General features: G+C 45.1%; 1 protein-coding gene across 1 annotated transcript; it reads left to right on the forward strand.

Annotated features, from left to right (window-relative positions):
* The first annotated feature begins 21,016 nt into the window (after positions 1 to 21,016).
* LOC130683983 (uncharacterized) lies at positions 21,017 to 26,254 on the forward strand. Its single transcript, XM_057503276.1, is given in 3 exon segments — positions 21,017 to 21,316; positions 21,540 to 21,623; positions 21,692 to 26,254. Coding segments are annotated over 3 exon segments (4,947 nt in total).
* Positions 26,255 to 26,507: the final 253 nt, after the last annotated feature.

Genomic DNA, 26,507 nt, shown 5'->3' on the forward strand with positions numbered 1-26,507 from the left:
GAGTAGAGTAGAAGGAAATCTACCCACTAGCACTGAAAACTAATGAAGCTGTTGGGTTTACCCTGAGTTTGGGGTGTAAAGTCTACCCTGAAGACATAACTGTGGGCCTGCCTGACATACCAAGTTGCTGTTCGAAATTACACTACCTATGAGACTTGTGACTCCTGAGCCGGATATATGAACATAAAACCTGGTTTCTGGCCAGAAACATCCCAGGGAGCCAGTAGAAGCAAATGCAGGACTGCTGTGGAGCAGGGAGGGAGGTGCTCCTGGTTCAGGCTTCAAGGGGTCAGCTTAAGTGATAAAGCACAGCAAGAACAAGCTTACACGAGTGAGTGGAAGCCAGCAGTGGAATAAACAGCAGATTAGATCCCTAAGAATTTAAGTACAACTCTCAGATTATAAATAATCATGTTTATATTCTTTAAAACAAAGAACTTAAAAACAACAAATTTGACTGGATCTATACTGTCGGAACTCAACCAAGAATTAGGAGAAGTGCAAGTTGCAGCGCTCCAAAATCTTGTGACTACAGACTATCTACTGTTAAAAGAACATATGGGATGTGAACAGTTCCCAGGAATGTGTTGTTTTAATTTGTCTGATTTTTCTCAAACTATTCAAATTCAGTTAGACAATATCCATCATATCATTGATAAGTTTTCGCAAATGCCTACAGTACCTAACTGGTTTTCTTGGTTTCACTGGAGATGGCTGGTAATTGTAGGTCTGCTTTGGTTATGTAGCTGTATTCCTATTATGTTAATGTGTGGGCGCAATTTAATTAGTAGTTTAAAACCTATACATGCTTATGTTACTCTACAAGAAGATATGTCAAAGAAATAATCAATCTTCCCATGTTTTCTTCCATCTGCTACTTCTATAGCTTTTCTTCTTCCTTCCTAATTACAACCCTTAAGTAGAATTCGTGCCTCATAACGAAATTACCGAGTATCATAATTCTTCCAAGTGGTAAAGATACCCCAAGACAAATGCTGGGCATAGAAGCCACAGGGCATAAATCTGCAAAGAAGTAAAAAGCTAACCTTTTCAAACAATATTGCTTCTCTCTCACTTACCAACCTTACATTTCCCTGTATGGCCCCGGAAGATGACTGGTTAGCCAGAGATGGGTAAGATTCCTCAAGGGAGGAACAACCTAAGACAGGCACAGTCGCAGGGGGGCCATCAGGTGAGAAATTGGGGATCAACAAAGGTGAGGCTTAGAACCTCACCCCCCGTTTTGAGAGAAATCTTCTGCATCCGTGGATGTTCTGTTGCCCTTGTCTAGCTTGGATTAATACTTAGTCTATAGGCACACACCTGATCATCTACATTTGCCCTCTTACAGCACTAAATTATGTTTTCTACCTTTATCTTGCATCTACCTACCACTTCAGCATTTTATTTAAAATAATAATAATAATAAGGGAGAAATGTGGGATTCACATATAAATCAAGTACAAAATCAAACGAATATTCATATTTGACCTAATTGTTTATAGTTCATAATGCGTGATCAAAACCGAAAGTTTCTGTGATGACTGCCCTTGCACTGTTCACCATGTAAGAACTTATTCACTATGTAAGAATTTGTTCACCATGTTGTAAAAACTTGTTCGTTATGCTTCAGAAGATTGGAGTCTGTGGAGAACTAGGCTTGGGGTTGATTAATGATTGTACATTGAGTCCCCTATACAGAATTTTATTGTTGTTAACAATCATTTGATCAATAAATATGAGAGATGCCCTCTCAAAAAAACAACAAAAAAAAAAACACAAAGAACTTAAACATATTGCAATAAGAACAAAGAGCAAGCAGGTATGAAAAAGCACTATTTAAAACTTCTGAAAGTTCAAATGTACTCATAAATTAAATGCTCCATTGATGAGTTAAGCAACGGGAGAGGCACAGCTAAAGAATTACTGGGTTGGAAATAGAACTGAGGAAATTCCCGAGAATGCAGTAGTAGAGACATAGGATGGGACATAAAAGAGGTTCAGAAAGGTGGAGGAGAGAATGAGAAAGTCTAATACACTTACAACAGTTCAGGATGGAAAAAAACTGAAAGGCAATATTCAAAGAGATAGTGGCTGATAATTTTCCAGAATTGAATAAAAGAAAAAAAATTCTCAGATTTCGGAATGATAGATAAAAATAAATTCACATCTAGACACATTGTAATGAGATTGCAGAAAATAAGAACCAGAGAGATTTAAAATTATCCAGAGACAAACCAGAGAGAATTGATTACAATTCTCTTATGGAGAATAAAAGGAAATATGTGATCTATATATAAGATTTATGGGAGGCTCAACAGGTAAAAAAGAAAATACAGGCATCCATGAATTCAACAGCAGAAGTGCTGACAAGCAAAGAGCAGCCTTTGTTATAGAAATAATGGAAGATGAAATTACACAGGAAAACAAAATCCCCAATTTAAGAACTGACATTTCTCTTCCCCTCAATTTTTTAGCCTCCACGTGATGGTTAATTTGATGTTGATTCTCCACAGCTTTCTCCACAGGAGCCCTTGCAGCTGGGAAGCTGCCCCCATCTATCTTCTTTGTCCCTGGTCCACAGACCTAAGGCCCCAATGCTGTCACTACCTGTTGCTTTGTGGCCCCCCCAAGCCTGCCATCTGCTCTCATTTCATCACACAGATCTGGCAGGCCCTGGAACACACATCTCCAGCCATCCCTCTCATTTGGTGCAATTTTCCTGGTTCAATCTGTGAAGCATAGACAAATTCCAGAAATGTGGCAAATTCTTCTTTGCATATGTCACCTGAAACAACCTCCCGGCTTGTGTGTGATGTGTCATCTCTGAGATGGTCCCTTGAAGCAGCTGCCTTAAGCAGCTAAGATGTACTGTGGACCAGATGCTCCCTGGATGCCCAGTGAGCAGGGTGGGGCATAACCAGGGCCTGCCACCTGGTAGGGGCATCCAGGATGCTCTCAGGCCTAAGGCGGCCACTCTCCCTCTTGTAACCAGTTTGCTCTTTGCTGTCTGGTCAGGTAGGGAGGGAAAAGGAATAACCAGAACTGGAACAATTGAAAGTTACTTTTTTTTTTTTAAGGTATCATTGGTATACACACTTATGAAGGTTTCACATGAAAAACAATGTGGTTACTACATTGACACATATTAACAAGTCCCCCCATACCCCATCGAAGTCACTGTCTATCAGTGTAATAAGATGCCACAGTCACTACTTGTTTTCTTCCCTGTGACTGTCCCCCACACACCATGTGTACTAATCACAATACCCTTCAATCTCTTTCTCTCTCCCTCCTTACCCACCCTCCCCCACCCCTCCCGCTCCCCTTTGGTAACCACTAGTCCCTTCTTGGAGTCTGTGAAGTCTGCTGCTATTTTGTTCCTTCACTTTTTCTTCATTGTTATCCTCCACAAATGAGGAAAATCATTTGGTACTTGTCTTTCTTTGCCTGGCTTATTTCACTGAGTGTAATACCCTCTAGCTCTATCCATGTTGCAAATGGTAGGATTTGTTTCTTTCTTATGGCTGAATAGTATTCCATTGTGTATATACACCACATCTTCTTCATCCATTCATCTACTGAGAGACACTTATGTTGCTTACATATCTTGGCTATTGTAAATAGTGCTGCGATAAACAGGGGTGCATGTCTTTTCGAATCTGAGAACTTGTTTTCTTAGGGTAAATTCCTAGGAGTAGAATTCCTGGGTAAAACGGTATTTCTATTTTTAGTTTTTTGAGGAACCTCCATATTGCTTTCCACAATGGTTGATCTAATTTACATTCCCACCAGCAATGTAGGAGGGTTCCCCTTTCTCTGCATCTTCACAAGAATTTGTGGTCTGTTCTTGGGCCAGTACCAAATTCTCTTATTTTGGCTTTGTAGTAGAGCTTAAGTTGGGGAGCATAATCCCCCCAGCTTTATTTTTCCTTCTCAGGATTGCTTTGGCTATTCAGGGTCTTTTGTGGTTCCACATGAATGTTAGAACTATTTGCTCTAGTTAGTTGAAGAATGCTGTTGGTATTTGATATGGATTGCACTGAATCTGCAGATTGCTTTAGGCAGGATGAACATTTTGACAATATTAATTCTTCCTACCCATGAACACAGGATTTATTTCCATTTATTGGCACCTCTAATTTCTCTCATGAGTATCTTATAGTTTTCAGGGTATAGGTCTTTCACTTCCTTCGTTAGGCTTATTCCTCATCAGGGATATTTACTCTTTTTGATGCAATTGTGAATGGAATTGTTTTCCTAATTTCTCTCTCTGCTAGTTCATCATTAGTGTATAGAAACGCAACAGATTTCTGTGTATTAATTTTATATCCTGCAACTTTGCTGAATTCAGATATTAGTTTTAGTAGTTTGGGAGTGGATTCTTTAGGGTTTCTTATGTGCAATATCATGTCATCTGCAAACAGTGACAGTTTAACTTCTTCCTTACCAATCTGGATGCTTTTTATATTTCTTTGTTTGGTCTGATTGCTGTGGCTAGGACCTCCAGAACTATGTTGAATAAAATTGGGAGAGTGGGCATCCTTGTCTTGTTCTTAATCTTAAAGGAAAAGCTTTCAGCTTCTCACTGTTAAGTATGATGTTGGCTGAGGGTTTGTCATGTATGGCCTTTATTATGTTGAAGTACTTGCCCTCTGTACCCATTTTGTTGAGAGTTTTTATCATGAATGGATGTTGAATTTTGTCAAATGCTTTTTCAGCATCTATGGAGATGATCATATGGTTTTTTTCCTTTTTGTTTATGTGATGTATGATGTTGATGGATTTTCAAATATTGTACCATCTGTGCATCCCTGGAATAATCCTACTTGATCATGATGGATGATCTTTTTCATGTATTTTTGAATTTGGTTTGCTAATACTTTGATGAGTATTTTTGCATCTATGTTCATCAGGGATATTGGTAATTTTCTTTTTTTGTGGTGTCTTTGCCTGGTTTTGGTATTACAGTGATGCTGGCCTCATAGAATGAGTTTGGAAGTTTTCCCTCCTCTTCTACTTTTTGGAAAACTTTAAGGAGGATGGGTATTAGGTCTTCACTAAATGTTTGATAAAATTCAGCAGTGAAGCCATCTGGTCCAGGAGTTTTGTTCTTAGGTAGTTTTTTGATTACCAATTCAATTTTGCTGCTGGTAATTGGTCTGTTCAGATTTTCTGTTTCTTTCTGGGTCAGCCTTGGAAGGTTGTATTTTTCTAGAAAGTTGTCCATTTCTCTAGGTTACCCAGTTTGTTAGCGATTCTCTAATAATTCTCTAGTATTTCTTTATCCTCTAGTATTCTCTAATAATTCTTTGTATTTCTGTGGTGTCTGTAATGATTTTTCCTTTCTCTTTTCTGATTCTGTTTATGTGTGTAGACTCTCTTTTTTTCTTGATAAGTTTGGGTAGGGATTTATCTATTTTGATTATTTTCTCAAAGAACGAGCTCCTGCTTTCATTGACTCTTTTTATTGTTTTATTCTTCTCTATTTTATTTATTTCTGCTCTAATCTTTATTATGTCCCTCCTTCTACTGACTTTGGGCCACAATTGTTATGCTTTTCCCAGTTTCATTAATTGTGAGTTTAGACTGTTCATATGGGATTGTTCTTCTTTCCTAAGGTAGGCCTGTATTGCAAAATACTTTCCTCCTAGCACGCCTTCAGTCCCCAAAGATTTTGCAGTGTTGAATTATTGTTTTCATTTGTCTCCATATATTGCTTGATCTCTGTTTTTATTTGGTCATGGATCTATTGGTTATTTAGGAGCATGTTGTTAAGCCTCCATGTGTTTGGGGGCCTTTTTTGTTTTCTTTGCGTAATTTATTTCTAGTTTCATACCTTTGTGGTCTGAGAAGCTGGTTGGTACAGTTTCAATCTTTTTGAATTTACTGAGACTCTTTTTGTGGTCTAGTATATGATCTATTCTTAAAAATGTTCCATGTTCACTTGAGAAGAATGTGTATCCTGCTGCTTTTGAATGGAGTGTTCAGTAGATCTGTTAGGTCCATCTGTTCTAATGTGTGGTTCAGTGCCTCTGTCTCCTTACTTATTTTCTGCCTGGTTGATCTGTCCTTTGGAGTGAGTGGTGTGTTGAAGTCTCCTAAAATTAATGCATTGCATTCTATTTCCCCCTTTAATTCTATTAGTATTTGTTTCGGATATGTAGGTGGTCCTGTGTTGGGTCCATAGATATTTATACTAGTTATATCCTCTTGTTGGACTGACTCCTTTATCATTATGTAATGTCCTTCTTTCTCTCTTGTTACTTTCTTTGTTTGGACGTCTATTTTGTCTGATACAAGTACTGGAACTCCTGTTTTTTTCTCCCTATTAGTTGCATGAAATATCTTTTTCCATCCTTTTACTTTCAGTCTGTGTATGTCTTTGGGTTTGAAGTGCATCTATTGTAGGCAGCATATAGATGGGTCTTGTTTTGTTTATCTATTCAGTGACTCTTTGTCTTTTCATTGGTGCATTCAGACCATTTACATTTAGGGTGATTATCAATAGGTTTGTACTTACTGCCATGCAGGCTTTAGATTCATGATTACCAAAGGTTCAAGTGTAACTTCCTTACTATCTAACAGTCTCATTTAACTCACTTAGTATACTATTAAAAACACAATCTAAAGGTTATTTCTTTTTCCCTCCTTTTTCTTCCTCCTCCATTCTCTACATATTAGGTATCATATTCTGTATTCTTTGTTTATCCCTTCACTGACTTTGAGGGTAGCTGATTTGATTTTGTATCTGCTTAGTAATTAATTGGTCTACTTTCTTTACTGTGCTTTTATTTCCTTTGATGACAGCTATTTAGCCTTAGAAACACTTCCATCTATAGCAGTCCCTCCATAATACACTGTAGAGACAGTTTGTGGGAGGTAAACTCTCTCTTGTTTTGCTTATCTGGAAATTGTTTAATCCTTCAAATTTAAATGATTTTCTTGATGGGCAGAGTATTCTTGGTTTGAGGCCCTCTGCTTCTTTGTATTAAATATATCACACCACTCCCTTCTGGCCTGTAAGGTTTTTGTTGAGAAGTCTGATGATAGCCTAATGTGTATGTGATCTTTTTTCTCTCTCTGGCTGCTTTTCATACTCTGTCCTTATCCTTGATGTTTGCCACTCTAATTATTACATGTCTTGGTGTTGTCTTCCTTGGGTCCCTTGTGTTGGGAGATCTGTGCACCTCCATGGCCTGAAAGACTGTCTCCTTCCCCAGTTTAGGGAAGTTTTCAGCAATTAGCTCCTCAAAGCTTCTATTCCTTTTTGTCTTCTTTTTCTGGTACCCCTATAATGTGAATATTGTTCTGTTTGGATTGGTTACACAGTTCTCTCAATATTCTTTCATTCCTAGAGATCCTTTTTTTTCTCTGTGCCTTAGCTTCTTTGTAGTCCTGTTCTCTAATTTCTATTTCATTTACCATCTTCTGTACATCTAATCTGCTTTTAAATCCCTCCATTTCAGATACTGTATCCCTTAATGATTGAATCTCATTCCTGAATTCTTCCCTGTGTTCTTGAATGTTTTTTCTGTACCTCTGTGAGCATGCTTATGATTTTACTTTGAAATCTCTTTCAGGAAGATTGATGAATTCAGTTTCACTTGGCCCTCTTTCTGGTGTTTTTGTGGGATTTGGGTTTGAATCAGGTTCCTTCAATGTTTCATATTTGTGTGTGGCGCCCTCTAGTGCCCAGAAGCTCTACTCTGTGGTGCTGCTCTGCCCCTGTAGCCATGGCAGGGGTCACATGTGAGGGACTCTGGTGCCCTGTTCCATGAGGTCTGTTCTTTTCTCCAGGTGTATGTAGTCTGGTGCAGCCTTCTTTCTTGTTGCTCTTTGAGGATTCATTGTATTAACTATGTTTTCATATTATATGTGGTTTTGGGAGGAGGTTTCTGTCTCACCTCTCACGTCACCATCTTTAATCCCCCTCTCCAAATTGAAAGTTATTTTAATTATCATCATTTAGTTTTTTGTTTAGGGATATAAGTTCTCAAGTCTATTACAGAGTGCAAGGGACTCGCCCTTATGGATGGGTGTGTTACAGTGGAAAAGGCACATGGGGTCAGTGAACACGGAAGCTGTGTGACTTGTGACAACCACTCTGCTTGCCCAAGCCCCTCCTCCTCCATGCAGGGTGCATCCTACTGGCCCTGGAAGCCACTGTACAGAGACATGTGGAGCTGGGCACACCTGCTCACTGGCTGTGGACAGGAGTCAGTGACTGGGGGAGGTGGGTTAGCTGCTGTGCACAGTGAACACTGAGCAGCAGCAAAACAATTGTACCAACTGTCCCTGCCCAGCTTCCTAGCTTCTGATTTGGACAAACCTAAACATAATCTCTGCTATCTTTTTTGCAACTATAAAATATGGCTGGACTCTGACCAGTTCAACACATGCCCACTGGCCTTACACACCTTTGGCTGGCTCTCCTTTGGCTCCCTCTCTGCCTCTGCCTAGGCATTCACCCTGAAATGGACCCCACAGTTGATCCCTCCCTCAGGATTTCTTAGTGCCATCCCACTTCCTAGAGGAGAGGGTTTACCCAGGTACACATGCTGAGAATTTGGTCCTTCTGCAATTGAGATCTGCTTCTGCCCCTCTCCCCACCCAGAACTCCTGCATTCCTCTTGCAGTTTCCCCCAAACTGGTCCCAGGTATAATGAAAATAAGAACAAAACTTTTTTTCATGCTTATAATAACTAAGCCACCCTACTGGCATTACACATTTCTTACAAAATTCCATGATGTGGTACTATTAACCCAATTTTACAGATGAACAAAGTGAGGCACAGGGAGAGTAACAAACTTGCCAAGATGACACAGAAATCAAGCTCACAGCCCAGATTCAAACTGATCAGAGCCAGGGTCTCCCCAGCTACAGGAGAACAAAGGAGCTGTCTCTTGTCAGATCAGGTAAAAATCAAAAGGGAACTAGAGAAGGTGTGATTAAATGCCATCCTACAAGTGCCATGTCTTTGGTTTGCATGAATCCAAAAGTGAAGAGTGAGAAGTGTGATTCGTAAGATACTGGTGGTGAAGGTCGGGGGGACAGCCCACAGATGACTGTCATCATCTCTCACTTTCACACTCTCCTGACTATACCAGAGTGGCTCTGGTTTAGGAGTGGCCACCTGTGCATCCGGTTCCTGTTTTACCTCTGCCTGTGGGTAATCCCTACATGTCACATCAGCCTCTACTCAGCTGCTTCCTCAGCAGGAAAGCCAGCCCCAGATCCTGACTGGAACAGAGCAAGCCCACTCCCTAAGTTTACAGATAACACTCAACAATTACACAAATGACAGGTGTGACACTGTACTTTTTTGCTGATTGTTGGATTAAAATCTTTCTCCCTCCACTAGGCTGTGAGGTGTATGAATGCACAAACAGGTGAATCCCCAGCCGCTAGCTCTGTGTTCTGGTATATAAGTACTTGCTTAATGAATGAATAAGTGAGTGAATAAATCAAAGAATGTACACTCATTTGTGTCCTGCACAGGGTCTCCACGCTACTGGGCTGCTAGCTGCATCCACATAATCAGTTTCCTGGAAACCATACCACAGGCGACGTGCACCCTCCCAGCCTTTCCTGTCTTCTCCTGCAACCTATGATACTATAAAAATAATGACAAACCAATTCTATGACAGATTGACCTGAAGTTAAACGTAATGTTTGATGCAGCAGAAGTATACATGGAAAATGTATTATCAGGAACAGTTAGAAAAAATGCATGTTCTTTATATCCATGTAATGGACCTACCTTTAACTATCCTGAAGAACTAAGAGGGAGTGAACATTTCCATGTGAGGAGTTCACTGCAGTGCACTTATATTAGTGAGAATTTGGAAACAACACTCACCCATAAGGAGAACAATGAATAATTTATACCGTATCCATGCATTGGGTATATATTGTTACTAGGCTGTCATTAAAATAATGTTTTAAATTGTTTAATGGAACTCGTAACCATTTCACAATGTTTATGTAATAAGACTGTCACGCTGTACACTTCACAAACACAATTTTGTCATTTACATCTCAACAAAACCGGAAAAGACGTACAATGGCTTGAGGAAACGCTCACCGCATCATGAGTAAAGAAGGCTACGCTATTTTACGTAGGAAACACTATGACCTAAAAACAAATCGATAAAACTAGACTGGAAAGAACTGTATCAAATTTTAAACCGTGCTAAAAGGAGCGCAGAAGCCCAACTCCAACGCCCTGGCTCGAGCCCCGCGCCCCATCTCCCGGCAGGCTGGACCACGCCCCTCACCCAGGCGCCGGGGGACCGAGGCTGGCGGTTCAAGCTCCGTTGTACTCACCGTCCACTGAATGGAGGGGTGCCGGCTTTCCGGGTCCAGAACTGACCGGGTAGGTAGGTCACATGGTGCGCCGCACTGTTCTCCGCGATCACGTAGTTCAAGCGTTCCTGGGCGGTCGCAGGATGGTGACGTCGGCCGCCAGCCGTGAGACCCGGCTGTAGCGAAAGGGCGCTGGTCCGGAAGGCTTGGACGACTCCGCCTTCGGCTGGTAGCCGGCGAAGTGCGGGGTTCCAGCCCATACCTCTCTCCTGCAGAGCTGCCCCCAGTTCCCGGATGTTCCCTCTCGCCGGGCAGCCCGGCATACCGTTAGTGACGCTGGGAGCCGGCGGCGGGGCGCGTGGGTTCGGAGGGCCGTGGTTGCCTGTTGCTGCGGCCTCGGGGCACCTACGAAGGGGAGCCAGCCCCGCCGGGGCCGCGGCCGCAGCGACCGGGAGCCCCGGCGGGGCGTGAGCTTTCGTGCAGGAGCGACGTCGCCGGCTCCTGGGTGATTTTCCTAATGTGCGGATTCCAGGGCTCTGGAGTGCCACAAAGTAGGAGACATTCCAGCAGATCTGATTGAGCATGTTTGGGGCACCTGGGGTGGTCAGTCAAGAGTTTTGGGTTTTAGCACCTGCCTTAAATTTGGGCCAGTTATCAGGACTTTCCCACAAGGTTAGTTGGTAAAATGTGTATTTTTTTGAGAGACCCTACCCAGTATGTCTCATCTACCTGGAGGCTTCATGCTCAGGTCAGGCTCAGATCGGCTGTTCTGTTGGGAAGAAGTGAGGCCACCCCTCGCGGATGCCTGAAACTTTAATGCTCTTTACTTATGGCTGCGGAAACATAGTCCTAATTCCTAAATGAGATTTTAAGTGAAAAGGTAAGGTGTGTGTACACTGTATAAAAAATGGAATCAGCATAGAATAGCAAATGTCCTCACGTTAAAATCCTACAATACAGTCCCTTAAGGACAGTGTGGAGAAAGTGAAGGTTCCTATGGCCAGGATTCTCACCTGGCCCTCGTGGGCTTGCGTTACACTCATGTGGGCAATTCTTTGCTGTGACTCTATAAAGGGCTCCGCCCAGTGCTCTGGGCTACCGCAGAGCTGCAGGAGAGCAGAGGCTGAATTGGTGGCAGCACCAAGGACAGCGAGGCCCAGAGACAGATACCAGCTTGCTGCATGCAGACTCGCTCTGAGTAGACAGGATTCTAGTGATTGACCTGCCACCAAGGTAATAAAGTTGGGTATGAACCCTTTCACCCCAAGAATGTTCCATTGTCATTTTTTTTTTTTTTGGTATCGTTGAATCCATAGTGAACTTGTCCCGGGCTGAAACCCATTGGCAAGACAGCTATCCTTAAATTTTACCAATCCTTAATGAAAGTCTGCTCCTATAGTGCAAGCCTACATGGAATCTTACCATTTTTTTTTAACACAACTCAATTTCATCTATAGAATGAGGTTGAAAATAGTGCAAAGTCCCTGGAACAGTTCTTGGGATGTTGATCACCCTGCCAGTAATAACTTAATATTCTAGTTTAAACTTTTCTGACTACCCCTGAATCTCAAGGATTGTTTCATATCACTCATACCATGGGCACGTCTGCCTCTTGTTTTCAAGGCTGCACAGTAATCCTTTTTTGGAAATACAATTTGCTTGATCTCTTAGTTGTGAACATTGGGATGTTTCACTGTTACTGCCATTATGGATTATCTTGCATGAAGGTGTATGTGTTTATGGTCCATTGCAAATGCAAAATGCATGTATATAGAAATGGAACTATAGGGATAAGCATATGAGTTTTAAATGTCACTTGCCCTTAGAAGAGCTTACACCAGTCAACACCCTCAATAGCTGGGCAGGAATGCTCCTTTTCATGGACCCTGGCCAACATGGGGTACAGCAAAATATGGTCCATTATCACTATGATGAATGAAAAGTGGTGATTGATAGCAGTTGGAAGCTTTGACTTCAAGTTGCTGAAAGACCCATCAAATTCTTACACATTAAAGGCGTTTATCAACTTCCAGAAGACTTGGAGGTGGGGCCTGTGGGCTTCATGCCTAGATTAGTCCTGTGGTGATCAAAGCCATACCCAGTTTCCTTTTTTCCCCTCTGCTCTTCAGCACTGTTGGCTGGGCCCAGGGCTCTGCACCCGCTCTTCTTGCAATTGCAATAGGATTAGTCTGCCTGAGACCCATTAGGAGGTCAATTCGGAGATAAGCAGGAGTTCAATCCCCTGAAAATCTGTTACAAAGTGGAATTCTAGGAAAATTGCTGCAATGTCCACCACAATCCTCCTTTGTAATTTGCATTTTAAAAACGAAGTTGGGGTGAACATCTTGTCCGATATCAGTGGCCATCTGTATTTCTGGGATCTATTTCTGGGATCTGCACATATGAATCTTTTTCCAAGCATTCCATTTTGCTAAGCCTTTTATCAATTTATGGACGCTTTAAATGGTAAATTATCTTTGTCCTGTGTAGCAAATATTTCCCTCTATTAGCATCCTTTTGTAAGCTATGAACATCTCTTAATCTGAGGCTGAGGATTGTTTCTGTTGGTTTTTTAAATTGGGCTGAGACTAGGTAAGGTGAGTGGATGCCTAAGGCATTCAGGGAAAGGAGGAACTGGCTCTTAGGCTTGTTCAGATGCTGACCTTGCACAGGCATGGCCCTGAGAGCAGTGCCTCCGTTAAGTTTTGCACCCCTAGGCACCCTGTCTCACTCAGACCCAGGCCTGTGTCTCCAGTTCAGAGAAATATTCTGCAGTTATCTGTTTGCTCTTTACAAAGGAGAGAGTGTACCAGAATTAGAAGTATTGTGGGGAAGGCATGGCTGGTGTTTAAGATCAGCTAAAACAGCATCTAATTTCTGGTCTTCTCCCAAAGACCCTGGACTCTAAAAGCAGCTCCTCCAGACTCTTCTTTCTAATCCAAAAGAATAAACTCATCTTGAGGTGATTATTGGGGAATTTAGGATTCTTTGCTTCTGTTGCTCTGGTCAAGTCTCAGCTTCAGGGTCAGACCCTTAAAGGATACCCTTCCCATCTTGCCCCAGATGCTTTAGGGGTTGGCATAGATTGCATTGTTGGTCAGTGGTCTCAATTTCTCACCCCCACACATGTCCACCCTCTCCCCCTTGCATCTTAGCTTCTTCCATAAGTGGTAGTCTCTGTTTCCGTATCTGTTGACCGTGAACTCAGCAGTGTGACTTGATGATGCTCATGGAATGTGCAGAAGTGCCAATGTGCTGGGTTCAAGCGTTGGCCTCGGGAGTTCAAGCCTGTTCCTGCTTGCCCTCTTGCACCTCTTCCATCACCATGAGCCTGCCCTGAGGAAACCCACTTCCCCAGGAGGAAGATGAGGACTTGTGGAGCAGAGATTTGCTGGCTAAGGTGAACCTGCTCAGGTTAGGCTAGAAGCAGCCCCGGATGGCTTGCAAACTGGAATGAGATCCCCAGGCCTCAGCCTTGTATCCACCTGAAAAGTGTCCTCTGCATAGAAGCTTCTGTGCTCCTGAGGTTTTGGGAGTGTTTGTTTCCTAGCATTACTGAAGCTGTAGACAGCCTATACAACCTCACAGAAACCTGTGCAGCCCTCTTCCCTTTGTATTTTCATGTTGATTCCTCACATCAGGCAATAAACTGCCAGCACACAGATTCCAATTTATGGATGTATTTATCTCCAAAGACTAACAATGCATAGACATCATAATCTTAGCCAAATTCACAAATCTTTTATTTTGCTGTAACCTATGTTTTATTTTAGCAGAGACACAAGATGTTCTAAAGTATTGCTATGCTCCTTTGTTGGGAAAGCACTGAAAACATTAAGTTTACCCTTAACAGTGTGGGTAAAATTAATTAATTTTTTGCCTGGTTGTCCTTAATCTGAGGAATGGTGGGGACTAAAGGACTAAAACCTGGACTCATATATGCAGGCCTCTGTAACTCCCCAGGACCCTCAGAGACCCCTCTCTGGCTCCTCTTGCCTCCCACCCAAGGCTAGGCAGGGTTTCTGCCCAGAGAACTGCAAGGCAGGAGGCTCTTAAGGGTCTGTGGTCCTGCAGGCTTGACTTTGGGGACTGTAGGGGAAAGGGAAGTTCCTACAGCCAAGATCCTCACTTGGCCCTAATCTACTTGATGATGTAATTGGTCTCCTGCTAGGCTAATACTTATAGGCAAGTTGGCACTTAAGCCAATATTGCCTGTGTTGCCATATAAAGAGCTCCGCCCAATGCTTGGGGCAGACCAAAGTCTGGAGAAGAGGCAGGGACAGACAGGCTTCCTGAATGCAGACATGATTGTGGCACTCAACCTACCACTGTGCGAATAAAGCTTGGTATAAATCCTTTTAACTACAATGTTCTGTTGTATTTTGGTCTCACCAAATCCAGAGTGAACTTGCCGGGAACCCCTTCCAGCCGGGAGCTACAGGAATGAAGCACTGGTCATGGGTGGGCTCGCTTGGCCTTGCCTGGTGCTCCAAGGCAGACGTCCGGCAGGAATTTCTGTTCACAAGACAAAACCTTATAGCTGACCTTGGTGTCCACTCCACAGGCCAGGTTCTTTCCATCCTAGCCTGAGCTGTTCTCTCCTGGGGGCCTGTCTCTGGTCAGAGGAGGAGGAGAGCTGCCCTGTGGGTTGCTCAGGTCTCTCTTGGCACTCGGGTTATGCCTGGCTGGCCGCCTGCACATGGGTGGGCACTGCCTGATCACTGCCAGTGGGGCATGGAGGAATGAGGGACCTGCTGGAGGCTGGCAGTCCATGGCCAAGGTCTCTGCACACAAACTTGGCCCTGAGTGAGGTGGGTGGCCCATGTCCTCCCTGCCCAGCACACATATTGCATGCCTGCCATGGGAATAAAGCATGGGACCTTATTAAGAATAAGGTCCATGGTCATGGCATCAGGTTGTGGCCCAGCTGGCCACCACCACAGGATAAGGACAATAGGCATATAGCCAGCCAGAGGTGAGGCATGCGGGGCCAGAGGCAGGGTGGCCGAGGCTTGTTCTGAGTAGGAGGGTGAGCTCTGAGCAAAGCCCAGGAGGTGTGGGCCCAGTCTGGGGACCCAGCAAAGGGTCTCCAGGCACCCAGAAGAGGTGAAGGGAAGATGTGGCATGGATGGGTCTGGGTTAGACCCCCAAGTATGCAGGGCTGGCAGAGAATGTGCACGGGTCTCCACTCCCCATCCAGCCCACTCCTATGGTTCTGGGATGCCACCAGATAGGGCTCTGGGTGCCTGCTGCGGAGCCTTGCAGCCTGGGGAGTTGGTGGTGGCTGAGCAAAGCTGGTGGGAGCCAGGGAGGGTTCCTGAGCCCAAGAAGAGTGTGCGGGATTGGGATGGAAAACACCCTTGTGATGCTGGGGTTTTTGTTTGCGGAGCTGAAGAATGAGTTTCACAAACAGTCAAGGTAGGAGAGTAAGGTACAGGCTTTTATTTAGAGAGAAAGTGAAAGGACAGAGCTCTCGGCTCATGCCAGGAGGGGACAAGAAAGTCTGTAGTGGTGCGTTGTCTAGGGGGTTTTATAGGTAGCTGGGATTTTTCGAAAACATGAAAAAAACTTGGGGGTATGGACTTGTTTAGTGGTCTCTGAATATTTAGAATTAACTTAACACAAGCAACTTCTGATGATGATTTCTCCCTGAGATACTAGCATCTTGGTCTGGGGGCATATGAAACAAGGCCACCTGCTCAGCCCCCAAGGTGGGCTGAGACATTGTTTGCTAAAGAGTAAGTGAAGAATTGCTAACGTTTTAACTTTTTGGGTATTAAAATGCAATCTTATCTTTAAGGTGGAATCCTTCTTGCCTTTTACATGTTGTTTATGCCTGGGATTACTTGCTAAATTAGTTGCCCAGTTTGCAAAATCACTTCATTAGATCTGAAGAAGGAAAGACAGCACATAGGCCTGGGCCTTTTAGTATGCTAAAGTGAACTTTACACATGATTATAAATGGTTAGCATAATAAAACATGTTACTCTTCTTTATCTGGGGAACATTAACTGATCTCACTGAAGAATGATTCTAGAGCTCAATGCTTAACATAGAGTTTTAGCAGGGGGGTTTCCTTGCATGTAGTTACATTGCTCTGACTGTAAATATCCCGCCCTGCCCCCTCCGGAGGCTCTCAACCCTACTCTGACTACATCCACTGTCCCTGTCTCACTTGGGCCCCTGTTCACCCCCAGCCTCCGTCATTCCTGCGATTACAGTGCAATCTGACAGTTTTTCAGGAAGTAGCACTGAAAAATCTGAATTTTAAGTGTTTCTTTGTGATCCCAGACAACTGCCTTCATTCCAGTGATGGAACCTTGAAACAAATCTCTGTAGTGTTTATACTTGTGATGCCGGGGTTCTTGTTCACGAAGCTGAAGAATGAGCTTCACAAACAGTCAAGGTAGTGAGACAGGGACCATGGATGTAGTCAGAGGAGGGTGAGAGCCTCCGGAGGGAGCAGGGCGAGATATTTGCAGTCAGAGCAATGTAACTACATGCAAGGAAACCCCCCTACTAAAACTCTATGTTAAACATTAAGCTCTAGAATCATTCTTCAGTGAGATCAGTTAATGTTCCCCAGATAAAGAAGAGTAGCACGTTTTATTATGCTAATCATTTGTAACCATGTGTAAGATTCACTTTAGCATGCTAAAAGGCCCAGGCCTATGCGCTGTCTTTTCTCCTTCAGATCTGACAAGGTGATTTTGCAAACTGAGCGACTAACTTAGCATGCAGACCCAGCTGTAGACGGCATGCTAAAAGGCAGGAAAAATTCCATCTTAAAGATAAGATTGCATTTTAACACCCAGGAAGTTCCAGAGGCAGGATTCTTTAGCAAATAGACAATACCTCAGCCCACCTTGGGGGCTAGGCAGGCAGCCTTTTGATGTGCTCGCAGACCAAGGCGCCAGTGTCCTGGAGAGAAATCAAGGCAGGAAATTCCTTATGTTAATTTTTAATATTGAGAGACCACTTAACAAGTCCACACCCCTAAGTTTTTTCATGTTCTCGAAAAATCCTCAACTGCCTATAAAACCCCCTAGACAACGCACTACTATGGGCTCTCTTGTCCCCTCCCAGCGAGAGCTGGGAGCTCTGTCCTTTCACTTTATCTCTAAATAAAAGCCTGTACCTTGCTCTCTTACCTTGACAGTTTATGAAGCTCATTCTTCGGCTCCACAAACAAGAACCCCGGCATCAGTAGGAGAGCAAGGTACAGGGTTTTATTTAGAGATAAAGTGTTAAGAAAGAGTATAAAACCTAAATGTGATTTATTCCCACTAGGATGTTTAAACATTTTAACAGTAAAGTATGAACAAAGGGCCACGTGGTGGAAGCTGCTCAGGCTGAGAGTGGAGGTGGGGGAATTGATAAGGGCCTGGCAATACCTGTTTGAGATTTTCAAACCTACCCATAATAAGACAAATGTAAAGAAAGATATAACCGGCTTAGGCGACGTCCGGGAAAGAATATGAACCCTGTAGTACTTGGCCGATGAAGAACCAGGAGAGAGACTCACGTACTAGGAGATAAATTATTGGCGCCAAACTCCCCAAGTGTGCCTGCCCACCAGACACCCTATCTTGCAAGACCGTCATTAAAGCCTCGCTCCGCTCTTGTCTTTGTCTCCATGTCCACTTATTGAATTTAGACCAGTGAGTGTGTTTCTCACAATTTGGGGGCTTGTCTGGGATCCTCTTGCCTGTGCGAGGTGGAAGCCCAAGCAGAGTGGGAAGACAAGTCCCGCCCGGCTTTGGGCAGCCTGCTATGTCTGGGCATCTCACCATTGCACGGAAGCCAAGGGGAGACCCGAGACTGTTGTGTGGAGACAGCGTGACCGACGCATGGGAGAAAATGCAGGCACTGCGGCAACCAGGCAACCTTGTGCACGAGCCAAAGTAAGAAAATTAAGCTATAAGTACTGCCTTGGTAGTTGGGCATTTTTCAGAGGTCGAGTGTGTGTAGCTGAGACGTGTAATATCGGGGTATGTACAAGAAACTTCCATTATGGGGGGTTGTGTACACAGAGATCTCAAACACAGGGACCTCTTGAAGGATGGGAAATACAAATTCTAGGCCTAAAGAAGCAGAGAAAGAGAACCAGATGAGCCCCCTTGGAGTTCCCCCCAGATAGCCTGCTGGGGAGAAGGTTACGGTACTGGGGGGATGCCTCCTGTACCGGGTTAAGGACAAACAGAAGATGATCAAATTTTGCTGTTTTGTCTGGATTAAAATTAGATCAGATGAAAACTGGCTTTGCCAGGTTTGAGTTATTTTTTGATGGTAATAAAGCCTCCAGTTCACCTGAAGAATCTGTTGGTTACCAAAGGCGCTTCCCCTAACACCAGAGAAGAGAAAGCTAGGGAAGAATTACAAGAGACCTCCCAGGTCAAGCCCTGGTGTTGAGAGAGCGTTGTGTGTTTTCCTCAGTCCCTTTCCCTGCCGCAGCCCAGCCGCCACGGGGAGTTGAGAGGCGGAGACACGGTGGTGAGGCAGAGTGAGAGTTTTGTTTGGAGTTACTCCTGGAGAAAGTGAGGCTGCCTCAGGAGAGAGCGGCACCCTGGGAGGTTAGAGAGAGAAAGTTTTAAGTTAAAAGGTTGTGCACTTTGAGGGTGCTGGTGGCCTGAGAGAGAGCAGTGCCCCAGGGGTTGGGGGTTCCCTCTTTAAGAATTCTTTAAGAGTGTGGCCGGCACCAGAAGTGTAGACTTGTTAGGTGGTCTCAAGTATCTTTGATGAGACATTATATTTCTTATCAGTCCTCTGGGTAATTCTACAAAATTAGCTTAACACAAGAAATTTACTGCTTTTAGTCCCCTCCCAGGATGGCAGCTTCCTGGTTTGAGAGCATATCAGGACTAGCTGCCCTTCTTCCAAGGGGGGCAGAGTTATTGTCTGTTTGCTAATAAGTAAGTTGAGAGTCTTATTTCTTGACCTCCTGGGTATTAAAATGCAATCTTTGAGGTGGAATCCTTCCTGCCTTTTACTATGTTGTTTACGGCTGCGCCTGCATGCTAAATTGATTTCCTGAGTTGCAGACTATTTAGAGTCAGAAAAAAAAATAGCCTATAAGTAAAGTTAAAAAAAAGAAAAGAAAAGAAGTATGGCTTTAGTGCATTTGCAGCTTTCCTCTGGTAGAAAGAAGTTCATCTCCATATCAATAGGTAATTACCTGGCCAATGGAGGGCTATTCTGTACCTGAGAGGTGAGGGGGAGGGCCAGTTTTTGGCTGATGCTGGTGCCTGAAAGAGAAAAATGGCTCCAGACTGCAGCTTGTGAGTAGTAAATAGATTTTAAACTTTATTTCTCCCTTTGACTGATTTCAGTTTAGAGGTATTTTGCCCCAAGATTTCCTCTCCCTGGACTTAACAAATGTAAGAAAGACTTAGAGTTTCCCCTTGCCTTCTGAAGAATCCACCAGGAATCCCAAGACGTTTCCACTGAGAGAGGTCCCACTAGGACAAGGGGAAATTTGTTAATGCTCCTCTCACGGGTACAGAAGTTAGAAGTTTTAAGCATTGCTAGAAGATCCTCTTGGCCTAGTAAACCAACTAGATCAATTCCTGAGACCTGTGAGAAACACACTCACCTGGTCTAAATTCATTAAGTGGACACGGAGACAAAGAGCACAGCGGAGCGAGGCTTTAATGACGGTCTTGCAAGATAGGGTGTCTGGTGGGCAGGCACACTTGGGGAGTTTGGCGCTGTAGAATCCTTCACTAAGAATCAACCTTTTTAAGGATAGAAAGTTAGCATAAGCATAGCCATCTTAAAAGCTTAGACACCATTTTCTAACCTAGAAGGAAGAAAATAGGAAAATATTAAAACCTTGAAAAACAAGTTAGTCAGCCAGTATTGATTACAGTGACCTTTAGTTAGCTAACCTCAATCAGTTAATCATACATACCAAGCTTATCTTACTAAGAACCACCCTGACATTCCGAAGGTGATCTTATCTCGCCAGACCCCCAGGATGTGGTGTCAGCCGAAATTTATGTGTTTTTGGAAAAACACTGTGATGTGCTTGTGGAAAAGTACTGCCCTCTTTGAAAATGCTATAAAAACCTCTGGCTTTGAGTGCTCGGGGTCCTTGTTGAGACCCGTGGCGTCGGGCTGACACTTGGACCCCAGCTAGCTGGTTTCTGAATAAATTCCTCTTGCTTGTTGCATCAAGAGACGCCTTCTGTGAGTGATTTGGGGCGGCGCTCTCCTCTGGGAGAATCCAACATTTGGGGGCTCGTCCGGGATCGTGCGCTCGCCCCGTTTCACTCCTGAAAGTCGCCCTTGGAGGGAGAGGTAAGATTAAGTGGCGCCTTGAGTTGTCTGTGTTCTGTGTTCTGTTTCTTGATGAGACCGGTCAGAATTCTGAAAAGGGTACCCTTGTCTGGCAGTCGTCCCGATCCCATAAAGGGATCGAGACTGCGGTCAGTAGACGTACTTGGAGAACCACAGGCTGCAACCCTGGGGGACGCCTCGGGGAGGTTGGAGGGCCAGGGACGCCTGGTGACCTCTCATCTGTTTTTCCGGCAAAGTGAATCTGATGAGATAAGGTTGATATTCGGGCGCCAAGAGTATCAGCCCACTGATTCTTTTCGGTTTTTGGTCAGAAATCTGAAGAAAACTAAGTGTGGCCGCTGTGTGTCTAATCTCTGTGTGTCTCTGTTTTTTGTGTCCTTTACATGTCTAATAATTGTTATACTGACCATGGGACAGACGGTAACGACTCCACTCAGTTTGACGTTAGATCATTGGACAGAAGTGAGAGCGAGGGCACACAATTTGTCAGTAGAAGTTAAGAAGGGGCTATGGCAGACTTTCTGTACCCCTGAGTGGCCCACTTTTAACGTTGGGTGGCCCCCGGAGGGGACTTTTGACCTCTCCACTTTACTTGCAGTAAAAGCTGTTGTTTTTCAGAATTCGTCTCAAGGACATCCGGATCAGCAACCCTACATTGTGGTCTGGCAGGAGTTAGTGGAAAATCCACCACCCTGGGTAAAGCCCTGGGTGCAAAGGAAAATGAGCTCTCGAGTCTTAGTGGCCCAGGCTCAACTTCAGAGCAAGGAAAAAGAAACTACCAAAATTCACCCTGACACTCAAGATTTACTCATGGTTGATGATCCCCCTCCCTACCCTCCTGCCCCAGCCCCGGCGCCTCCAGCCCCGGCGCCCTCAGCCCCGGCGCCTCCAGCCCCGGTGCCCCCAGCCCCAGCGCCCCCATTGCCTCTAGCTTCAGGCACCGGGGCAATGGGGCCGCCTCCAGGACCGGCCCAGGGAACTCGACGCCGCCGAGGGGCCGCAGTGGACCCGCCAGGTATTTTTCCCCTCCGATCTTATGGGGCCCCCATCCTCGGAGAGGAAGGGGACCCGCCTTTCCAACCTCTGCAATATTGGCCATTCTCCTCTGCTGATTTATACAACTGGAAAGCTAACCACCCTCCTTTTTCAGAAGAACCGCAGAAACTAACTGGACTGATAGAGTCCCTAATGTTTTCTCACCAGCCCACTTGGGATGACAGTCAGCAGATTTTACAGGTGCTCTTCACCACGGAAGAAAGAGAAAGGATCCTCCTGGAAGCACGAAAGAACGTGCCTGGAGCTGACGGACGACCATCACAACTCCCTCATGATATAGAAAGGGGGTTCCCACTGACCAGACCCAACGGGGACTTTAATTCTCCAGAAGGTAGGGAGCGACTAACCATCTATCGCCAGGCTCTGGTGGCGGGTCTTTGCGGGGCCGTGAGGCACCCCACCAATTTGGCCAAGGTAAGAGAGGTCAGTCAGGGAGCCGCTGAGGCACCTGTAGTGTTCTTAGAACGCCTGATGGAAGCCTTCAGGTGGTATACTCCCTTTGACCCCACTTCCGAGGAGCACAGTGCCTCAGTGGCTCTTGCTTTTATTGGGCAATCAGCACCCAATATTAGAAAGAAGCTTCAGAGATTGGAAGGCTTACAAGATTTGTCGCTGAGAGATTTAGTGAAAGAAGCTGAGAAAGTTTATCATAAGAGAGAGACTGAGGAAGAAAAGGAATTGAGGAAGGAGAAGGAAAGAGAAAGTAAAGAGGAAAAAAGGGACAGGAAGCATGAGAAAAATTTAACAAGGATCTTGGCCGCAGTGGTAGAAGGTAAGGGATGCCCGCCCTCTAGCAGCAGAACTAGTAAGGCAGGGCACCTGGGCAACCGGCCTCCTTTGGATAAAGATCAATGTGCATATTGCAAGGAAAAAGGGCACTGGGTAAAAGAATGCCCTAAAAAGCCACTAAAAAAGCCTCCGAAGAAGGTGTTGTCTCTGCTGGAAGACGAAGATTAGGGAAGACGGGGCTCGGAGCCCCTCCCCGAGCCCAGGGTAACTCTGAAAGTGGAGGGGCAACCCGTTGAGTTCCTGGTAGACACCGGTGCTCAACATTCTGTATTGACTCAGACAAAGGGCCCCCTCTCTGATAAAAAATCTTGGGTGATCAGGGCTACAGGCCAGAAACAATATGTGTGGACTACCTGAAGAACAGTGGATTTAGGAGTAGGACGAGTAAACCACTCATTCCTTGTCATACCGGAATGCCCCACACCCCTGTTAGGAAGAGACATCTTAACCAAAGTGGGGGCCCAAATATCTTTTCAAGCTGGGGAACCTCTGGTGACCAATCAAGAGAATAAACCTTTGAGCTTAAGCGTCCTGACCATAAGATTAGAAGATGAATACCGTCTTTTTAAGGGACCGGAGCCCTCCAAAATTAGTCAGGAGTGGTTTGACCGGTTCCCAGGAGCCTGGGCGGAAACAGCCGGCATGGGGCTCGCCAAGAACCAGCCCCCTGTAGTCATAGAACTAAAAGCTTCAGCCTTACCAGTAACTGTGAGACAATATCCAACGAGTAAAGAAGCCAGGGATGGAATTAGGCCACATATCCAGAAGCTTATGGAACAGGGGATATTAGTAAAATGTCAATCCCCATGGAACACCCCCTTGCTGCCTGTAAAAAAGGCAGGAACGGGAGACTACCGACCAGTACAAGATTTAAGAGAAGTTAACAAAAGGACACAGGACATTCACCCCACCATGCCAAATCCTTATAACCTACTAAGCTCCCTGGCCCCGGAAAACACTTGGTATTCAGTTATAGATTTAAAAGATGCTTTCTTTTGTCTGCGCTTGCACCAGAGCAGCCAACCGCTGTTTGCCTTTGAGTGGAAAGATCCCTCCACAGGAACTACTGGACAATTGACCTGGACTCGTTTGCCACAAGGATTTAAGAACTCGCCTACCCTCTTGGACGAGGCTCTACATCAAGACTTGGCTTTCTACCAAGCTTCTAACCCACAGGTAACTTTGTTACAATATGTTGATGACTTATTGATAGCCACCCCTACTCGGAGAACCTGCCAAAAGGCCACTGGAGCCCTTTTGGCTGAGCTTGCCAAATTGGGGTACAGGGCATCCGCTAAGAAGGCACAGATCTGCCGACAACAAGTGACTTATTTGGGATATTCCCTGAGAAATGGGAAAAGGTGGCTTACTGAAGCCCGAAAGCAGACTGTGACGCAGATTCCGGTTCCCACTACTGCACGCCAGGTTCGCGAGTTTCTGGGGACAGCAGGGTTTTGTAGACTGTGGACACCCAGATATGCTTCTTTGGCTGCCCCTCTGTATCCCCTTACTAAAGGAGCAGCCCCGTTTGTTTGGGGATCTGAACAACAACAGGCCTTTGATGATATCAAAAAGGCCCTCCTCTCGGCACCCGCTCTGGCATTGCCAGACGTAACTAAGCCATTTATCCTTTTCGTGGATGAACGGAATGGAGTAGCTCGAGGAGTATTGACCCAACAGTGGGGACCATGGAAGAGACCTGTCGCCTATTTGTCTAAAAAATTAGACCCCATAAGTAGCGGATGGCCCACTTGTTTGAGAGTAGTGGCAGCTGTGGCCCTCTTAGTTAAGGATTCTGACAAGCTAACGCTGGGACAAAAACTCACTGTGGTTGCTCCACATGCGCTGGAAAGCGTAATTTGACAACCACCCGAAAGATGGATGTCAAATGCCAGAATGACTCACTATCAAACCTTACTCCTGAATCGTGATCGTGTGGAATTTGCCCCGCCCGCCATCCTAAACCCAGCTACTCTGCTCCCCGATGTGGGAAAAGAAGTGCTTCATACCTGCCAGGAAATCCTGGCTGAGGAGATGGGGACCCGTCGGGACTTACGAGATCAGCCCTTAGAAGGACCGGGACTCCTGACCTGGTACACAGACGGGAGCAGTTACATCATGGAAGGTAAGAGGATGGCAGGAGCTGCAGTAGTAGATGATGACCGAATTGTGTGGGCCAGCGGACTCCCAACGGGCACTTCTGCGCAGCGAGCTGAGCTCGTCGCCCTGACTCAGGCCTTAAAGATGGCAGAAGGTAAGAGACTTAACATCTACACTGACAGCCGTTACGCTTTTGCCACTGCTCATATACACGGGGCTATGTATAGACAGAGAGGGCTGCTGACTTCTGCCGGGAAAGATGTTAAGAACAAACAGGAAATCTTGGATCTGTTAGAAGCCATCCACAGGCCTAGAGAAGTAGCAATAATACATTGTCCTGGGCATCAAAAAAGTGACTCTCCAATAGCTCAAGGAAACAGAAGGGCGGACCAAGCCGCAAAACAAGCAGCCCAGGGAACGAATATCTTACCCCTCCAGGTGTACCCGGAAGCTACATGTAGTAAGAGCTTTCAGTATACCCCCGAGGATCTTGCTCGGATGGACAAGTTGGGGATCCAAAAATCCCCACCCCTTGGAATGTATAAGTCAGAAGATGGGAAAATTATCCTGCCCCAGAAAAAGGCAGGAGAATACTTAAGGCAATTACATCAGTTGACACATTTGGGGGCCAATAATCCAAAAACCTTGGTTTGGGATTCCCCTTATCATGTCATCGGTTTGGGAAAACTGGCAGACGAGGTTGTAAGAAATTGTGTTCCTTGCCAATTAGTAAATGTGAACAAACATCAAGTAGTATGCGGAAAGAGACTTCGAGGAGATCGGCCAGGAGCCTACTGGGAAGTTGACTTCACTGAAATTAAGCCTGCTAAGTATGGATATAAGTACCTCCTAGTTTTCCTAGACACCTTTTCAGGATGGGCAGAGGCGTTCCCCACCAAAAGTGAGACAGCTCAGATGGTGTCCAAGAAGATCCTTGAAGAAATATTTCCCAGGTTCGGGATCCCAAAGGTAATCGGCTCTGACAACGGTCCTGCCTTTGTTGCCCAGGTAAGTCAGGGATTGGCCAAGATCCTGGGGACAGATTGGAAATTGCACTGTGCATATAGACCCCAGAGCTCAGGACAGGTAGAAAGGATGAATAGAACTCTAAAAGAGACCCTGACTAAATTATCCATAGAGACTGGTTTATGTGATTGGTTAGTCCTCCTTCCTTTCACCTTATTTCGAGTCAGAAACACCCCCAGCCGTTTTAAACTAACACCTTTTGAAATAATGTTCGGAGCTCCAGCTCCGCTAAATGCAGCTCACCTCCATACATCCTCTGAATGTGTGACTAATAAGTTTCTGCTTGAAAGGTTACGGGCTCTAGGAGCTGTGCAGAAAGAAGTGTGGGCCTCTATCCGAGAAGTCTATCGGCCAGAGGACATCTTAGTACCTCATCAGTTCCAAGTGGGAGACTCTGTCTACGTGAGACGACACTGAACGGGAAATCTTGAGCCCCGGTGGAAAGGACCCTTCATCGTCCTTTTGACTACTCCCACAGCTGTGAAAGTGGATGGCATCTCCTCCTGGGTCCACGCTTCACATCTGAAGAGAGCGCCTCAACCAGGCCCGGATTGGCGAGTAATTCGAACTGATAACCCTCTTAAACTTCGCTTGTGTAAGAATGATTGTGTCACTGATGATTCTGATAGCCCAGTTACTCCCCACTCTTCAGGACCCCAACCCCCACGAACCTAGACTACTGACATGGCAGGTCTGTTCCCAAACAGGGGAGACAGTGTGGTCCGTTTCTAAGGTTGCTCCTCTTAAAACCTGGTGGCTGTCCCTGCACCCTGATGTTTGCGCCTTAGTCGCTGGAATAGGAGACTGGAATATACCTGAGCTTAGCTGGATGCAGGCAAACAGGGTCAGGCCCGTGACTTCGGCGTATTACGTCAGAGGAAAACAAGCCCAGAGCCAGAGTGGCTTATGGAGCTTTGGGTGCAGAAAT

Source organism: Manis pentadactyla, chromosome 5, assembly GCF_030020395.1.
Source record: "Manis pentadactyla isolate mManPen7 chromosome 5, mManPen7.hap1, whole genome shotgun sequence".
NCBI lineage: Eukaryota > Metazoa > Chordata > Mammalia > Pholidota > Manidae > Manis > Manis pentadactyla.